The sequence below is a fragment of the Pelophylax lessonae genome, assembly GCF_965119305.1.
Source record: "Pelophylax lessonae genome assembly, chromosome: 3".
NCBI lineage: Eukaryota > Metazoa > Chordata > Amphibia > Anura > Ranidae > Pelophylax > Pelophylax lessonae.
This window is the reverse complement of record NC_138770.1, coordinates 640,613,569-640,632,329: the sequence shown is the minus strand read 5'-3', so window position 1 is coordinate 640,632,329 and position 18,761 is coordinate 640,613,569. Positions and strand designations below refer to the sequence as shown.

At 44.7% G+C, this 18,761-nt stretch overlaps 1 protein-coding gene across 1 annotated transcript in view; it reads left to right on the top strand.

The window, feature by feature from the left end:
- SRBD1 (S1 RNA binding domain 1) overlaps window positions 1-18,761 on the top strand; it is a 399,572-nt gene that overhangs the window by 113,478 nt on the left and 267,333 nt on the right. Inside the window, exons 13-14 of the mRNA XM_082249845.1 lie at window positions 13,320-13,477; window positions 15,524-15,620. Coding sequence (XP_082105971.1) covers window positions 13,320-13,477; window positions 15,524-15,620 — 255 coding nt within the window. The remainder of the gene's footprint in view (window positions 1-13,319; window positions 13,478-15,523; window positions 15,621-18,761) is intronic.

Genomic DNA, 18,761 nt, shown 5'->3' with positions numbered 1-18,761 from the left:
GCTCCGACGTTTTCTCCTGGCCACTCTCAATGCAGTAAGTTACAAATTCATCGGAACATTTACTCCCCACTTCCTTTTTCTGCTAAACCTATATAGGCCAGCTATTGTTTCCTTTCTTTTTTAACCACTTCACCCCCGGAAGATTTTACCCCCTTCCTGACCAGGGGGTATTTTGCAATTCGGCACTGCGTGACTTTAACGGACAATTGCGCGGTCGTGCGACGCTGTACCTAAACGAATTTGACGTCCTTTTTTTCCCACAAACAGAGCTTTCTCTATCGCTCATTGACAGACGTAGTCCTCGGTGATACAGCACCTTCGGGTTATGTTGCCTCCACAGGAGCAGGACTAGACAGGAAATAAAAATGCTCTGGCCACACCTTAGGGGCAGTCCCAGAGGGTATATCCTCTCTCTCTCCGCCACAGCAAATCAGTTTTTTTCTGTCTAGTCAGGAGTAAGGACCTAGATACCTTGCTGGGATCTTCGGTCCTGGCAGGATTTTTTTCTTAAAAAGATTTTTTAGACAGCTTTTTTTCTCCAGTGTTCCTGTGAGATCTTCAAGCAAGAAAGCTGAACTGGGCGACGGGCTGGATGTTGAGATCCGGTGGTCACCCCAGTTCAGCCTACGAGCGCGTGCAGGCCATAGCTCCGCGCTGGGTCGGCCGCGACATAGTCCCACTGGGGGACTGACCCCGCGAGTTAAACGTCTCGCTGAAACGCCAAGGACCATGAGTCACGGCGTCCGTATTGGTCGACAGCCCTCCCGCCCCGGTGGAGAGGGGTACTGTCAGGAGTTGGTGCCCGCCTGGTTCCGGTATGGTGAGTAGTATGTTCCCCCTTTTCCCTTGACGGGTCTTGTGGTGAACACGGGCCCCTCTCTGTATGGTAAGATAGAGTCCCCCTCTATCCTATAACATGGCACAGATCCCCCTACTTTGAGTGTGATTTTATGTGCAAAAAGCCAGGAGGCTTGGTTTGGGAGCTAACAATCTAATTGTATACATGTTAAAGATTGTAATCAGTGGCAGTCTGGGAATCTTACTGTGATAATAATAAGTACCTACCAGTCAGAAGCCACGGACATGTAGACTCCTAGTCAAATCTCCAGCTATAGCAGGCCTTCCGAACGGCCATGCGGTCCGCCAGGGCCGGTACCGCCAATCACGCCAAATCCCCATGCAGAGAGGTGTTGTGTGCTCTGCAGCACACCGCTATTCGGTACAGGCCGCCGCCATTTTTTTTTTTTTTTGCTGGATCGCACGAGCCGCCATTTTGGCGTAGCCTCGTGTCTCCAGCATGGGGGCGGCCATGTTTGAGGTGATCCAAACACCTCATGGAGCTAGGGGAGGCGCCGGAAGGCGTGCAGAGGGGCTGAGCCGCCTCCTTTCTTCCTGGGCAGCCAGCCAAAAGACTTCCTGTTTGTGAACACAGCGCTGTAACCTGTTGCAGTTAAACTCTGAGCATCAAGTGGTGAGCCTGCGGGTCTATCTCTCTCTCTCTCTCGATCGATAGGGATCCCTAGCAGGTAACACTAAGGGGCTTTTGTGGCGCTGGGGGTCTGAAAAAAAAAAAAAGTTTTTTTTTATTTTGAAGTGTATTATCCGGGAAGTTACTGGAATAATCATGGACCCTGCCACACTAATTCCCCCACCTGTTTCCCTCGAGGGGGCCACGGGACCCGCCGGTGCACAGAGTATGGATGCATTTACAGCAGTTTTGGAGTCTTTGGTGGCTCGGGTGGAGGCAGCCTGTCAGGGACGGGGGTCAAGGAAGCGACCCCCGCCTACCCCTATATTATCTGACACCTCTGACTCAGATTCAGAGATGGTCACTGCAGCTGCAGGTCCCTCTGCAAGGGCTGTTACCTCAGGTAAAGCTCCCTCAGACAGTGAGGAGGACGTTCCTTCTCCCGCTATAATTCAGGAAGAAGCATTGGTGGACGCACTAGTTGTGGCAGTGCGGGAAACCTTAAGACTTGAGGTTTTACCGGCAGAGGCAACTGAAACAAAGATTCCCTTTGGTACTAACAAGCCCATCAAAACGGTGAAGGTTTTTCCTGTTCCCAAGTGTTTTGGGAATAAAATTAAAGGAGAATGGGAGCATTCTAAGCGTACCTTTACGATTTCCAAGCGTATTGCTAGACGCTATCCATTTGAGGAATCCTTCATTAAGAAATGGACGGTACCACCAGTGGTGGATCCACCTATTTCCAGGCTGAATAAAGCCACGGTTATCCCAGTGGAGGACACTTCGTCCTTTAAGGATCCGGTGGATCGGAAGATGGAAGCAGAGTCCCGCACTATCTTCTCTCTGATAGGGTCAGCATTTAGACCAGTAATTGTTATTGGTCTAGTTTCCCAGACACTTACGGAATGGGCAAGATTGGTACGCCAAGACCTTAGGGGAAAAGATATTCCCCAGGAAACATCTGATTTGATGGAACAGATTATACAAGGGCTACAGTTTATCTGTGACGCAGCCTTGGACACTACTCCCCTATTAGGGCATGCATCTATGTCAGCGGTAATCCTCAGACGTGTGCTGTGGTTAAAATGCTGGTCAGCTGACCTAGGTTCCAAAAAGACCTTGACGAATCTCCCCTTTCAGGGGAATCGTCTATTTGGGGCCACCCTAGATGAAATTATTAAGGATGCCACTGGGGGCAAGAGCACTTTCTTGCCACAGGCTGCTAAAGCTAAGGGACCTCGCAACAAGCGAGGACCTTTCTTTACCGCCCATAAAGGGTTCGTACGCCCGGCTGGAACTAGCGGGAAAGACAAGACTCCTCCAGGAGGGTTCAAGAAAGGCTGGTCGGACAAACAGAGGACCGACTCAGCCAAACCCGCAGCAAAGGATTACACAGCCTGAAGGTGCGCCCCCACCCGGGTTAAGGGTGGGGGGACGTTTTCACCGGTATTCAGGACATTAGATCGGGCATCGACTACTACTACCGGTGCGATTCTTCCCTTCCAACATTTAAGTACTACAGAGAGCGGTAGTCACCGTTCCCTGAATAGATCTTTTCCTTTACCTTTTCCTAAGATTAGTCTCTATTCCCCACAGGAATCGGATCTGGTTGACCAGACAGACCAAGAAGCCTCTAGCCGGGTGACTTCGGTCCCTGAGGTTCAACCAGAAAAGATCACCCTTCCTGATAGGAATCAGGTATCTGATAAATGTGTGGGAACAGAAAACGACCAGACTTTCTCGGATGGTCGGGGCCAGATAGCTCTAGGGATGCCTGGTTCAGATCCAGTCAGCGCCAGTGGTCCTAGAAATTCTAGGCTGGCCTCGTCAAGCCGGCCTGGCCGACTTGGACATGCTAGTCGCAGACGTTCCGTGGGAACTTCGTCTCAGGGAATGTCTGTGGTCTCAAGGACCAATTTACCATCATGCTTTACAGTCGCTGGTTTTAATGGCCTGGCCATTGAGACCCAAGTACTGAAGGACAGAGGGTTGTCAGCTTCAGTCATTCCTACCCTTATTAAAGCAAGGAAAGCGACTTCCAGCAAGGTCTATTATCACACATGGAAGACTTATATTGCGTGGTGCGAATCTTTAGGATTTCCTCCACGTACCTATTCGGTGACTCGAATATTGGCCTTTTTGCAAAAAGGGGTTGAGCAGAAACTAGCCTTGAGCACCATCAAGGGTCAAGTTTCAGCATTAGCAATCTTCTTTCAGAAACCTTTAGCTACCAAGTCCTTGGTGCGGAATTTCATCCAGGGGGTGCGGCACCTGGCTCCACCAGTCCGTGCGCCCTTACCGCCCTGGGATCTTAATTTAGTTTTGTCGGTTCTACAGAAACCTCCCTTTGAAAACATCAGGGAGATTCCCTTGCTTACTTTATCCCAGAAGGTGGCCTTCTTGGTGGCTATCACTTCTGCTCGCAGGGTGTCAGAACTGGCTGCATTATCATGCCAGTCCCCATACCTAGTGATTCATAGGGATAAGGTAGTACTTCATCCTAAGCCATCCTTTCTTCCTAAGGTGGTTTCAGATTTTCATCTGAATGAAGATATTGTACTACCTTCCTTGTGTCCTCAGCCCAATCATCATCGGGAACATGCGTTGCATTCCTTGGATGTGGTTCGGGCAATCAGGGTATACCTGAAAGCTACGGAATCATTCCGTAAGACGGATTAACTTTTTGTGATCACGGATGGCCCCAGAAAGGGGTTGCCTGCATCTGCTGCGACCATTGCCAAATGGATTAGACAGACGGTGGTACAGGCTTATTCTATTAAGGGTCAGAGTCCTCCGTTCCCTCTTAGGGCGCACTCCACTCGAGCGCTCAGTACTTCCTGGGCCTTTCGCCATCAGGCGTCAGTGGTCCAGGTATGTAAGGCGGCCACCTGGTCGTCGGTACATACCTTTACAAAATTCTATAAAATTGATGTGATGGCATCGGCGGATGCCTCATTTGGCCGCAAGGTTTTGCAGGCCGCAATTTGAGGAGACCGGTGGTCTACCTCGAGGGTTTTTTTCTGTTTGAAAAATTTCTTTTTGTTGAGTCTCATCATTAAGGATGAGCATTGTAAACTTCTAGTTGGCACCGGTTGGGCCTTCTAGATTGGGATTTGATTTCCATTTTCCCACCCCTCATTTGTGATACTGCTCTGGGACTTCCCGAAGGTGCTGTATCACCGAGGACTACGTCTGTCAATGAGCGATAGAGAAAAATGGATTTTTGTAAAATCTTACCGTAAAATCCTTTTCTCTTAGCTCATTGACAGACGTAGTCCCCGCCCCTCTGTTTTTGAGTTGGGTTGGGTTAAATTCGCTAAGCACTGCTTTTGTGACATAACTGATTTGCTGTGGCGGAGAGAGAGAGGATATACCCTCTGGGACTGCCCCTAGGGTGTGGCCAGAGCATTTTTATTTCCTGTCTAGTCCTGCTCCTGTGGAGGCAACATAACCCGAAGGTGCTGTATCACCGAGGACTACGTCTGTCAATGAGCTAAGAGAAAAGGATTTTACGGTAAGATTTTACAAAAATCCATTTTTCTTTTGGTGGTATTTGATCACCTGTGTGATTTTTTTTGATCATGCGCTATAAACAAAAAAAGAGCCTCAATTTTGCAAAAATAACAATATTTTTCACATTTTTTTATATGAAATTCCCCCCCAAAAAAATGTAAAAGTGAAAATTTTTTAACATTTTCAGCCAATTTGTTTTATGCTACATATGTTTGGTAAAAAAAAAATCGCAAAAAGCGGTCCTACATAGTAGAACCGTATGATCACCATTCCTACACAGGGGAGAATGACAGGCGGCTTGTTTACACTAGCCGCCTGCCTTTCTCCCTCTCCACCGACGATCGCGAGTGACCGGGGGACGATCCCTAGATCCCTCACAGGCGGACGATCCCTAGATCCCTCACAGGCTAGCGACGTAAACCTACGTCGCTCTGCCTGTGAGGGGCTGACTGCCGCAGTAAATATACTGTGAGCAGTCGGCAAGCGGTTAAAGACACCCTAGTAGAATAAAGTGAGAGCCCTTTCACACTGAGGCGCTTTTCAAGCTCTTTGGCCTTAAAAAGCACCTGAAAAGCTCACAAAAACCCATTCCCATTAAAATCAATGAATGCTTTCTCACTGGTGCTGTGAAAAAATCCTGCAAGCAGCATGTTTGGAGCACTAAAAATAGCACCTCAAAAATGCCATCTCTGTTGAAATGAATGGGAAGTGCAGCAAAAGCTCTGAGCTTTTTTTTGGCAGTTTTCAAGCACCTCAGTGTGAAAGGGTTTTTATTGTAAACGATCACCTTGTAAAACAACCCATATGTTTAAAATAGAAATGAAAGGCAAACATTTATTTATAGCTATAAAAAATACATTATAAATACCTTTTTCCCAATTTCTAGAAGTGATCATATTCCCTCTGTTCTCAGCTGCATAAGAGCTGGGGGGAGGAGATGCAGCAGCACACTGAGCTTCCCAGTGGATGGCTGCGTGGGCGTGTGGGGGGGGGGGTACGTATCAGGACAATTTTAATCATTGGAGGAAGAGTACTGACCATACTGTGTTCTCCTGCTTAGTATGGTCAGTTTTTATTAGGAAAGCAGAGGGACTGGCAGAAACATGAAGGATTTCACACAAAGGAAGCAATACAAGAAGAACAGGATACTTTCTTATACAAGTACATGGTACAGCAGGCACATATCAGGAATTTGAAGTGTTGGGGTAACAAACGGTTTTAGGAGCACTCCTGCATTGCTGTTCATCTTAACATATGGTAATGCATTACTGTGTGCTGTGGTGGTCGCTCTGGGGAAAAAAGGGGGCGAGTGCTGTTTAAAGAATATAATACCCCAATATTTCATATTCCTGATATGTGCCTGCTGCACCATGTACTTGTATGAAAAAAGTGTCCTGTTCTCTTTGTATTGCTTCCTTTGTGTGAAATCTCTGCGGTTCCTGCCAGTCCCTTTGCTTTCCTATCAAAAACTGACCATACTAAGCAGGAAAACACAGCGTGGTCATTTTTCTGGCTGTGCTGGGAACTAGGCCTGCTCTCCAATGATCAGGCTTGTGCTGACATGCCCCCTCTGCACAGCCTTTTACTGGGAAGATCAGTGTCCTGCTGTTTCTCATCCCCTAGGTCTCTGAGCCCTTTTGTAGCTGAGAACATAGGTTATGTGATCACTTCTAAAAAGGGGGAAAAAGGTATTTGTAAATTTTTTTTTTTTTTATACATATATGCACACTTTTTAACTTCCATTTCTATTTTAAACTGAATGGGTTTTTTTAACAAGGTGAGGGTTTACATACACTTTAACACAGTGTTCTTAAAACTTCGGCCTTGGAGCCAGATGAGGCCCCTTGCTTGCCTTTATCCGGCCCTTGGGGCACTATTTTTCTTACTGATGAGACCATATTCTGCCAACTGACACCAACAATGGGGCATCGTTTCTTCGACTTATTTCAATAATTGGGTACTAATCCTCCCATTGATGCCAACGATGGGGCGCTATTCCTCCCATTGATGCCAACGATGGGGCGCTATTCCTCCCATTGATGCCAACGATGGGGCGCTATTCCTCCCATTGATGTCAACGATGGGGCGCTATTCCTCCCATTGATGCCAACGATGGGGCGCTATTCCTCCCATTGATGCCAACGATGGGGCGCTATTCCTCCCATTGATGCCAACGATGGGGCGCTATTCCTCCCATTGATGCCAACGATGGGGCGCTATTCCTCCCATTGATGCCAACGATGGGGCGCTATTCCTCCCATTGATGCCAACGATGGGGCGCTATGCCTCCCATTGATGCCAACGATGGGGCGCTATGCCTCCTATTGATGCCAACGATGGGGCGCTATGCCTCCCATTGATGCCAACGATGGGGCGCTATGCCTCCCATTGATGCCAACGATGGGGCGCTATGCCTCCCATTGATGCCAACGATGGGGCGCTATTCCTCCCATTGATGCCAACGATGGGGCGCTATTCCTCCCATTGATGCCAACGATGGGGCGCTTTTCCTCCCGTTGATGCCAACGATGGGGCGCTTTTACTCCCATGGATGCCAATGATGGGGCGCTATTCCTCCCATTGATGCCAACGATGGGGCGCTATTCCTCCCATTGATGCCAACGATGGGGCGCTATTCCTCCCGTTGATGCCAAGGATGGGGCGCTATTCCTCCCGTTGATGCCAACGATGGGGCGCTATTCCTCCCATTGATGCCAAGGTCAGGGCGCTATTCCTCCCAACGACGGGGCACTATTCCTCCCAACGACAGGGCGCTATTTCTCCCATTGATACCAAACATGCTTATATTTTTATGCCCACTGATGCCAGGAATATTTACACTGCTGCTGGCCACAGTCCGCCCCCCCCTAAAGTCTGAAGGAAAATAAAACTGGCCCTAGTTTAGAAAGTTTGGAGACCCCTGCTTTAACATAACGTGCCTTAAAGGCATAATTCACCTTTCCCAAAGAGCTGCATATGCAGATAAAGGACATCTGGAGATAAAAAAAAATCAAAAAAAAAAACAGCTGATCAGCTTTGGGCATAATTGAATAATGTCCTTGCTATAGGTGTAGGCCGTTTACAGTATGAACCTCAGGAAGCCTCACTGGTAAACTCCTATGATGGTGCTAAGTACTTTGCTAAGAGACTCACAGCTGTTACTCTTCACCATCACAGGAGGTGATGATGCAGATAAGACCTAAATGATCTCCCCCTCCCCAAAGCCATTCATTTTTTAACTTTTTTTTTTTTTTTTTTTTTTGCAGAATTTTTTTTACCCTCCTGCAAATTAGCCCTAAACATATTAAACCTACTAAGAAAGCGCAGTTCCTTGTGCCAGTGCAATGGTTTATTATTTAGTGACAGGTGGAAAAAAAAAACTCAGAGATTGGCAGAATTACTGACCGCATGCTGCGCTCGTTATTTCATTATATTTCTTTACCCCGCCTCGTAGGACGCAGATTATCTTTCACGGCTGAAAATCTTGTTGCACTTGGCACCTTATAACATGTTTTTGTAGGATCTTTAAGCAGATAAGACTATGAAGTTTATAGCAAAATATCTTGGCTTTCAGCTTGTCAGATCTTGCCATATTGGTGTCCTTCGCTGTGTCAATAATGGTGTTATGGGATACAGGAGGAATTTTCACTCCATGGTTAAAATGCAATTTGCAGCTGTAATGATTTCAGGCTAAAATATTAAAGCGTCCTTGCCATGCACAAATATTTTTTTTGTTAGGCCAATATATTTTTTGAAAGGAACATTCAGGCTGCCATTATACTAGTAGCATGGCTGTCTCTGGCCTTCATACTTTTTTAAAGGAGATGTATGGGAAAAGCTATTTTGGCTATACTTCTTCTATGGATCACAGGAGTGCAGTCAGTTCTGCACTCCTGTGACCCGTTTTCAGCTGACAGCACTCAGCTGTCATACAACTGGGATCCAGCCAGATGCCTGATTGGCAGCTGGTGCAGCCGCTGGGAGACTGAGCCAATAGTTCCCGCCCCTTCCACAGCCCGTAGCTACAATAAGTGGGGGTGAGGGCAGGGCAGATAGTCGGTGAGTGACAGTCACGGCTCTCTACTCACTGGAGACTGATAACTGAGTGATCAGCAGTCATTGATCCCTCAGTCCTCAGTCTTGGGCTAGGTTCATAAAACAAATGTCTCCTGCGCCTGAGAGGTGGCCTTGCGGCTGGTATCCTAAAGATGCGATTCAGGTCAAATTGGAGTAAATTCGGGCTGTGCTGCCACTCTTAACGGGTCGTGGTAACCCAAAGCAGATTCTGGAAAAAAGAAATGGACAGAGGGCGCACCAGCCTAGCGCATTATCTTTAAAACAATTTATTATAAACATGTTCCCCCTTCATCAGATCTGATGAAGGGGGAACACCCCGAAACACGTAAGCGTTTTTTTGGAGGTCCACATCCTTCCACGGCCTGCGGCAGCTGAGGATGCCCAGTGGAGACCTTGGTGGTCCCTTATTGCTTATTGCCCGTGTTTCACAATTGTTTTGTGAGTATAATGTGTATACATGTTTATTATAATAAATTGTTTAAAAGTTAATCCGCTAGGCTGGTGCGCCCTCTGTCCATTTCTTTTTTCCAGAATTATGCTAGGTTCACACCTATGTAGATTGCAGTTGATACATTTTTCTGGTGCATTTTGCCTTTTTTTACATGCATTTTATGTGTTTTATGTTTTTGGGAGGCATCTATTTTCATGCGGGAGGAAGCAACAAAAGTGTAGCAAAAAATGCATCAAAAACGCAAGCACAGCTACTCCTTCCCCCTCCACAGCCTGGCGCTTCAGTAAGCAGGGTTGGAGGCAGGGCAGAGAAGAGAGCCAGTGAGTGACAAGTCACTGCTCTCTACTCTGAAGACGGAGAACTGAGCGATCAGCAGTCATTGATCCCTCAGCTCTCAGTCTTAGGGCTCATGCACACTGCATCTCAAAGAAGCACCTCCTTCAGGCTTTTATGCTTTTTCGGCGAGCTCTCTTTTTTTTTTTTTTGCCTGGAAACTCCCCCATCCCGTTTGCCAATGTGTCCATGCACACACTATGGCATTTTCAGGAGTTTACAGGCAGAAAAAACCCTCCGAACTCACGTTTTTGAGAGGAGCTTTGGAGCAGAAAAGATGCCTAAGGGCCCAAAAAATGCTTGAAAATGTGTGAAAAAGCTAAAAGAAGCTTGAAAACGCACACAAAAATAATAAAAAAATGAGCTGAGGATAGGGTTTGTGGAAGAGCCCAAAAAAACAGAAGCTTCAAGCTGAAATAAAAGCTCAAATGTATGTAAAAGCAGCATTTTTTTTTTTTTTTTTAGTATCCTGTTCTCTTTGTATTGCTTCCTTTGTGTGAAATCCCTGGTGTTCCTGCCAGCCCCCTTGATTTCCTATTAAGAACTGACCACACTAGGTATGAGAGCACAGCTTGGTCAGTTCTCTAGCTGTGCTGGGAACTCAGCCTGCTCTCCTGCACAGCCATGCACTGGGAAGCTCAGTGTGTTGCTGTTTCTCCTCTCCCAGTTATCATGGAGCTGAGCACAGAGGGAATGTAATCACTTATAAAGTGGGGGGGGGGGAAGGAACCCCTGGTGTTTTTTTTTTTTCAGTGTTCATCAGGTCTTAGGCTAGGTTCACCCCTATGCAGGGTGTGGTTGATGCATTTTCCCAGTGCGTTTTGCATTTTTTGATTTTTGATTGTTTTTAATGAGTTTTTTGTTTTTTTGGGAGGCGTCTATTTTCATGCGGGAGAAACCAGCAAAAATTCATGACTGACAGTCCCAGCTCTCTGCTCAGAGCAGAGGGGAGAACTGAGTTATTGTCAGTGTTTGATTGCACAGTTCTCAGAAGGCAGATTATGCTGCAAAGGATTCTGGGAGTTGGTATAAGTTTGGGGGAAGCGCGTGACCCGGCGTCTTTGGCGGGAGCAGAGTCTGAGGAGGGAGAGAATTGGCTGTCTCCCCTCCTGTCTGAGAAAGCGGATGTCTCAGGGAGCTGCCCGAGAATCCAGAGAGTGCTGACAATAAAAAAAGAAATGTCAGTTGGTGAACCAACTAGACATAACAAAAAGAATACAGAAGGTATATAGGAGGTAGGTAGGTGTATATAGGAGGTGTAAGTAGGCGTATACAGAAGGTATATAGGAGGTAGGTAGGTTTATATAGGAGGTGTAGTTAGGTGTATACAGAAGGTATATAGGAGGTAGGTAGGTGCATATAGGAGGTAGGTAGGTAGGTGTATACTGAAAATATATAGGAGGTAAGTAGGTAGGTGTATACAGAAGGTATATAGGATGTGTAGGTAGGTTTATACAGAAGCTATATAGGAGGTAGGAAGGTGTATATAGGAGGTGTAAGTAGGTGTATACAGAAGGTATATAGGAGGTAGGTAGGTGTATATAGGAGGTGTAGGTAGGTTTATACAGAAGGTATATAGGAGGTAGGTAGGTGTATATAGGAGGTGTAGGTAGGTGTATACAGAAGGTATATAGGATGTGTAGGTAGGTTTATACAGAAGGTATTTAGGAGGTAGGTAGGTGTATATAGGAGGTGTAGGTAGGTGTATACAGAAGGTATATAGGATGTGTAGGTAGGTTTATACAGAAGGTATATAGGAGGTAGGTAGGTGTATATAGGAGGTGTAGGTAGGTGTATACAGAAGGTATATAGGAGGTGTAGGTAGGTGTATACAGAAGGTATATAGGATGTGTAGGTAGGTTTATACAGAAGGTATATAGGAGGTAGGTAGGTGTATATAGGAGGTGTAGGTAGGTGTATACAGAAGGTATATAGGAGGTAGGTAGGTGTATATAGGAGGTGTAGGTAGGTGTATACAGAAGGTATATAGGATGTGTAGGTAGGTTTATACAGAAGGTATATAGGAGGTATGTAGGTGTATATAGGAGGTGTAGGTAGGTGTATACAGAAGGTATATAGGAGGTAGGTAGGTGTATATAGGAGGTGTAGGTAGGTTTATACAGAAGGTATATAGGAGGTAGGTGTATACAGAAGGTATATAGGATGTGTAGGTAGGTTTATACAGAAGGTATATAGGAGGTAGGTAGGTGCATATAGGAGGTATATACTAGGTAGGTAGGTGTATACAGAAGGTATATAAGAGGTGTAGGTAGGTGTATACAGAAGGTATATAGGAGGTGTATACAGAAGGTATATAGGAGGTTGGTAGGTGTATATAGAAGGTATATAGGAGGTGTAGGTAGGTGTATATAGAAGGTATATAGGAGGTGTATATAGAAGGTATATAGGAGGTAGGTAGGTGCCTCTACCTAGGTGAGTATAAATGTTTTTTTTTTTTTTCCCAGCCCCCATAGTTCTCTTTTAAAGCCTGGGTACATGGGCTATTGCATGCTTCAGAGCTGTTTTCTCCCAATACAAGTCAAGAGGAATGCAAAAGCAGCTAGATTCAGCTTAGGAAGAAGTATGCAATGGCAGCCTGTTCACTAGCATGTTCAGAGGGAGAAGGCAACTATGGCGGTCTCCTTGTTTGCCCCATGACAGGTTTTCTTTGACAGCCTAGTTCCAGGTCTGTTGGTACATTGTTGTTACAACTTGTTTCATCCATAGACCAAGCCAAAGGAACAAACTGGGGCTTAGACATCCTAGGTATTGTCAAGATCCAGGCACGTGGAATTACAATCTACTCCATGTCACACGTAATCTTTGGCAGCGTCTGCTGTAGTTCTATTAATTAGCAGTGGGACATTATCACAGGCATTAAAGCTATAATGCTTGAAGGTCTTCAGAGTTTAAAGTGATTCTAAAGGCTGAAGGTTTTTAACTTACCTGAGCCCGATCTAGATCCAGCACTGTGCCCGAGAGCATCTACTCCCCTGGCTATCTCACTGCTCATTGGCTCACATCAGGAGCCTTTAGCACCCGCTACAGGCAATCGCAGCCAGTGAAGAGGGGGCGGGGCCGAGCCCTTCGGTGTGTGTCTTATGGGCACATACAGCGGGGCTCAGGAGTAAGCACGCACGTGTGCCCCCATGGCAAAAGGCTTGCTATGGGGGCACTGAGCAGGGGGGGAGGAGCCAGGAGCCTCGGCAAGGGACTCGAGAAGCGGAGGATCGGGGCTGATCTGTGCAAAACCACTACACAGAGAAGGTAAATATAACATGTTGTGTTTTTCACCTTTAGTATTACTTTAAAAAGTGGACATTCACCTGGAGTATGTAATATTTTAGTATAAACTCTAAAAGAAAAAAAAAAATAGTAGTTTGTATTGATCAAACCCATATTATGTTTGTTGTGTGGAAGATTTATATGGCATACATGTATACAACGTTTAGTATATTTAGTGTTGTCTTCTGACAGGTCCAAACTAACCTCGGATGCAGAAAAGGAGTCTATAATGATGTTTGGAAGAAACTTACGCCAGCTGCTCCTCGCAGGCCCCGTCAGAGGGCGGACAATAATGGGTGTGGATCCAGGCTTTAAGCACGGCTGTAAGCTGGCCATCATTTCACCCACCAGTAAGTCTCTCCCTAGAACTGTAGATTTATTTTGTATTTGTAACCTAAGGCAGAAGTTTTGTTTTAGTTTTGGAAAAGGTTAGGAGGGATTGGAGTACCTGTCACATTTGTTTTTTGCAGTCTGTGCCCCTGTTAGGGAGACTTACTCTCGCCATTTATCACGATTGCTTTTATTATCGAAAGTGAAAGAAAATTCCAGATTTTGGGTTGTCCCCAGAACAGTAATAGAGTGGAAATCTTCCAATGGGGACACTAGTTCTGGTGACAAGGGATTTCCTCTCACTTCCTTTTTTTTGGCTGCGGACAGGAAGTGAAGGGAAATCTCCCCAATGTGACAAAGATGGGGTTATAACCCTCCCTTACTCTATCCAAAATAAAAACAAAACTTTAAAGAGGAAGTAAACCCTCCTCTGACACTTGTACCTATAGGTAAGCCTATTGTACCTATAGGTACTGTAAATATCTCCTAAACATGTACTGTTTAGGAGATATTTACCTTACATGCAGGCAGTGACGTCACTGGCGCATGCGCTCTGAAGGAACGGCCGCTGGTGCCGTTTCTTCAGAGCCCTGTGCCGTGACCGTCGGCTCCCGCGCGCGTGTGCGGGAGTGACGTCACTGCGGCTCCGGCCAATCAGATGGCCGGATGCCGCGCTCCCGGAAGACGGGCGACTGGAAATGTCGCCCGTCATAAAGGTGAGCGGGCGGCACAGCGGGGGCTCGTTCTAAGGTAAGTATTTCATAATGAGCTAGTATGCGATGCATACTAACTCATTATGTCTTTCTCTTACAGGTTGCAAAAAAAAAAAGTAATATGGGTTTACAACCTCTTTAACCTCTTCCCGACCGCCCGCCCGCCGCCTATTTAATGCGGAAGTGCGGCCCTCCTGCGCAAACCGACGTAGACCTACATCGGTCACGCGCCTGCAGCTAGGGGGCGAGCGTGCGCTGCTGCCGGCGCGCTCCCGCCCCCACTCGGCAGCGGGGACTCCGATGCAGGAGGCTCTGATTTCCGCCTGACACCCGCGATCGTTCCCCGATGAGAGAGAAGGACGGTCGGCTGTTGTAAACACAGCTGACCGTTCTTCTCCCTGGAATGATCACAGAGCCCATGTGATCCTTCTATATAGGAACACAGGTCTCTATGATCATTTCACAAGCCACGCCCCCCCACACTTAGAATCACTCCCCTAGGCTCACATTTAACCCCTTGATCACCCACAGTGTTAACCCCTTCCCAGCCAGCATATTTTTAGCACTGATTACTGTAGTAATGTCACTGGTCCCCCCAAAAGTGGTAAAAATGTCGGTCAGGTGTCCGATCTGTCCGCCACAATATCGCAGTCCCACTAAAAATCGCAGCTCGCCACCATTACTAGTAAAAAAAAACAAACAAAAAAAAAAGAATTACATAAATCTTTCCCATAGTTAGTAGACGCGATAACTTTTGCGCAAACCAATCAAAATACGCTTATAGTGATTTTTTTTTTTTCCAAAAATAAGTAGAAGAAAACAAATTGGCCTAAAATGTTAAAAAAAAAATATTTTTACATTTTTTTGGGGGAATTTCATATAAAGAAAATTGAAAAATATTGTTATTTTTTCAAAATTGTCGCTCTTTTTTTGTTTATAGCGCAAAAAGTAAAAATCGCACAGGTGATCAAATACCACCAAAAGATAATGTAATATAATAATGTACCGTAAGTGGGTCAAGCGTCTATATCAAGACTCTCTATGTTCTGCTGATTCCTAAATCCTGGAATTGTTGAGAGTGTTTCTATAATATCCAAGCCATCAAAATCTTATAAAACTTTTCAGTGGTGTTGCTGTCTTCATGCACCAATCTCTCCATATACTTTATATCTTTGAGAGTCTCCAGCTATTCAGGTAGGGAAGGGGGTCTTACTAGACTTCCAATATAAGTTGGCGAGCAGCAAAAGTACTTTTACAGTCATAAAATCATTAACTTTGTATTTATCTAGAAGTATTTTTGTGTAGTTGTCATTGATTTATGAAATTTTACTTATTTGAATTTTTCTTTTTCAGACCAGATCCTTCATACGGATGTTGTATATTTGCACACAGGACGTGGCGGCTCGATGAGCGATGCTGAGAAAATTAAAAGACTTCTGCAGAATTTCAAGTAAATTGTTTTTATCCAAATCCCAAAAAAAGCAGCGCTTGTAATAGCTATAAACTAAACATGACAAAAATCATATATACTCTTCATGTGATAGAAATCAGTAAAAAAACTATGTGTTCTTTATCTATATATATATATATATATATATATATATATATACAGTGGGTACGAAAAGTATTCAGACCCCCTTAAATTTTTCACTCTTTGTTATATTGCAGCCATTTGCTAAAAGATGCAACAAGTCTTTCACACCTGGATTTGGGGATCCTCTGCCATTCCTCCTTGCAGATCCTCTCCAGTTCTGTCAGGTTGGATGGTAAACGTTGGTGGACAGCCATTTTTAGGTCTCTCCAGAGATGCTCAATTGGGTTTAAGTCAGGGCTCTGGCTGGGCCATTCAAGAACAGTCACGGAGTTGTTGTGAAGCCACTCCTTCGTTATTTTAGCTGTGTGCATCTCCTGACTGCATCTCTGGAGCTCAGCCACAGTGATCTTTGGGTTCTTCTTTACCTCTCTCACCAGGGCTCTTCTCCCCCGATAGCTCAGTTTGGCCGGACAGCCAGCTCTAGGAAGGGTTCTGGTCGTCCCAAACATCTTCCATTTGAGGATTATGGAGGCCACTGTGCTCTTAGGAACCTTAAGTGCAGCAGAAATCTTTTTGTAACCTTGGCCAGATCTGTGCCTTGCCACAATTCTGTCTCTGAGCTCTTCAGGCAGTTCCTTTGACCTCATGATTCTCATTTGCTCTGACATGCATTGGGATCTGGAAGGTCTTATATAGACAGGTGTGTGGCTTTCCTAATCAAGTCCAATCAGTATAATCAAACACAGCTGGACTCAAATGAAGGCGTAGAACCATCTCAAGGATGATCAGAAGAAATGGAAAGCACCTGAGTTAAATATGAGTGTCACAGCAAAGGGTCTGAATACTTAGGACCATGTGATATTTCAGTTTTTCTTTTTTAACCGGTTGCCGACCGCCGCACGACTATATACTGCGGCGGTCAGCCCCGGCCAGGCAGAGTGACGTATCGGTACGTCACTCGCCTGTCACTGACTTGCGAGCCTATCGCGGGCGGGCGCGCGCCCGCCGCGGCTCGTTCACAGACAAGTCAGTGCGTGTGACCGGCGGACTCGATGTCCGCCAGTCACACTGCGATCGCTCCTGTGAAGGGAGAAAGACAGAGCAGCTTGTGTAAACAAGCTGCCTGTCAGTTCTCCCTGTGTAAAAGTGAAGATCTGTCCGTTCTACTATGTAGAACGGTCGATCTTTGCTTTTACACCAATAGGAATGTCCCTACACAGTTAGAATCACGCCCCTAGGACACACTTAACCCCTCCCTGTCCAATAAAGTTAACCCCTTCCCTGCCAGTGTCATTTTTGCAGTAACAGTGCATATATATATAGCACTGATTACTGTAGTAATGTCACTGGTACCCCCAAAAGTGTCAAAAATGTCAGTCAAGGGTCCGATCTGTCCGCCGCAATGTCGCAGTACCGAAAAAAAAATCGCAGATCGCCGCCATTACGCGTTAAAAAAAAAAACACCAAAAATGACAAAAATCTTTCCCTTTGTTAGTAAACGCGATAACTTTCAAACCAATCAAAATACGCTTTTTGCGATTTTTTTTTTACCAAACATAGGTAGCATAAAACAAATTGGCTGAAAAATGTTAAAAAATTTTGATTTTTACTTTTTTTTTTGGGGAATTTCATATAAAAAAATGTGAAAAATATTGTTATTTTTGCAAAATTTACGCTCTTTTTTTTGTTTATAGCGCGTGATCAAAAAATCGCACAGGTGATCAAATACCACCAAAAGAAAGCTCTGTTTGTGGGAAAAAAAGGACGTCAAATTCGTTTAGGTACATCATCGCACGACCGCGCAATTGTCCGTTAAAGTCACGCAGTAAAAAATCGCAAAAAAACCCCTGGTCCTTTAGCAGCCAAATCCTCCGGGGCTTAAGTGGTTAATAAATCTGCAACAATGTCAACAATTCTGTGTTTTTCTGTCAGTATGGGGTGCTATGTGTACATTCATGAGGAAGAAGAATGAACCTAAATGATTTTAGGGGGTCTGAATACTTTTCGTACCCACTGTGTGTGTATATATATATATATATATATATATACACTGCTCAAAAAAATTAAAGGAACACCTTGAAAACACATCAGATCTCAATGGGGAAAAATATCATGCTGGATATCTATACTGATATGGACTGGATAATGTGTTAGGAACTAAAGGATGCCACATCGTTTAATGGAAATCAAAATTATTAACCTGCAGAGGGCTGAATTCAAAGACACCCCGAAAATCAAAGTGAAAAAATGATGCAGCAGACTAGTTCATTTTGCTGAAATTTCATTACAGCAACTCAAAATGGTACTCAGTGGTTTGTATGGCCCCTATGTTCTTGTATGCATGCCTGACCAGAGATGTATAGTAACGAAGTAGAACTACTTAAGTACTGTACTTAAGTACCAAAATGCGGTATCTGTACTTTCCTAGAGTAGAATTTTTTTCTCCTACTTCTACTTTTACTTCACTACATTTTTTCGATGATTTCGATACTTCTACTCAAGTATTTTTTTTTTGTGCTGCATAGTTACTCGTTACTTTTAAAAAAATTACCACTGCCAGAACAGTAGATGGCAGGTTGCATAAAGCTCAAAAAAATGTGTATAATGTCATTTGTAAATCAGCGCATACGAAAATAAAGGCTGTGTATAATAAAAGCTGCTATACCAAATCTTTCCAATAAAAAGAAAATATGAAACAAACAAATAAATTGTGCTACAGCGCTTAAAGTGCATCAAGAAACTACTAACAAACACAGGTTAATCATTTGAATAAATCATTTGAAATAATAAAAAACGATATGATGTTAAAACTTTTGACTTCTTTCTTTAATAACTACATAACACAGTACTTCTACTTCTACTTTCAGTACTTGAGTAGAAATTTTTTTTCAAAACTACTGGTACTTTTTACTTTTAGTACTTAAGTAGCAAATTTTTTGAAAAAACTACTTGCAATACTTAAGTAAAAAAAATGTTGAATACTTTAGTACTTCTACTTAAGTAACTTTTTCTGCGAGCACTTCCACTTCTACTCAAGTCACTTTTTGATCGAGCACT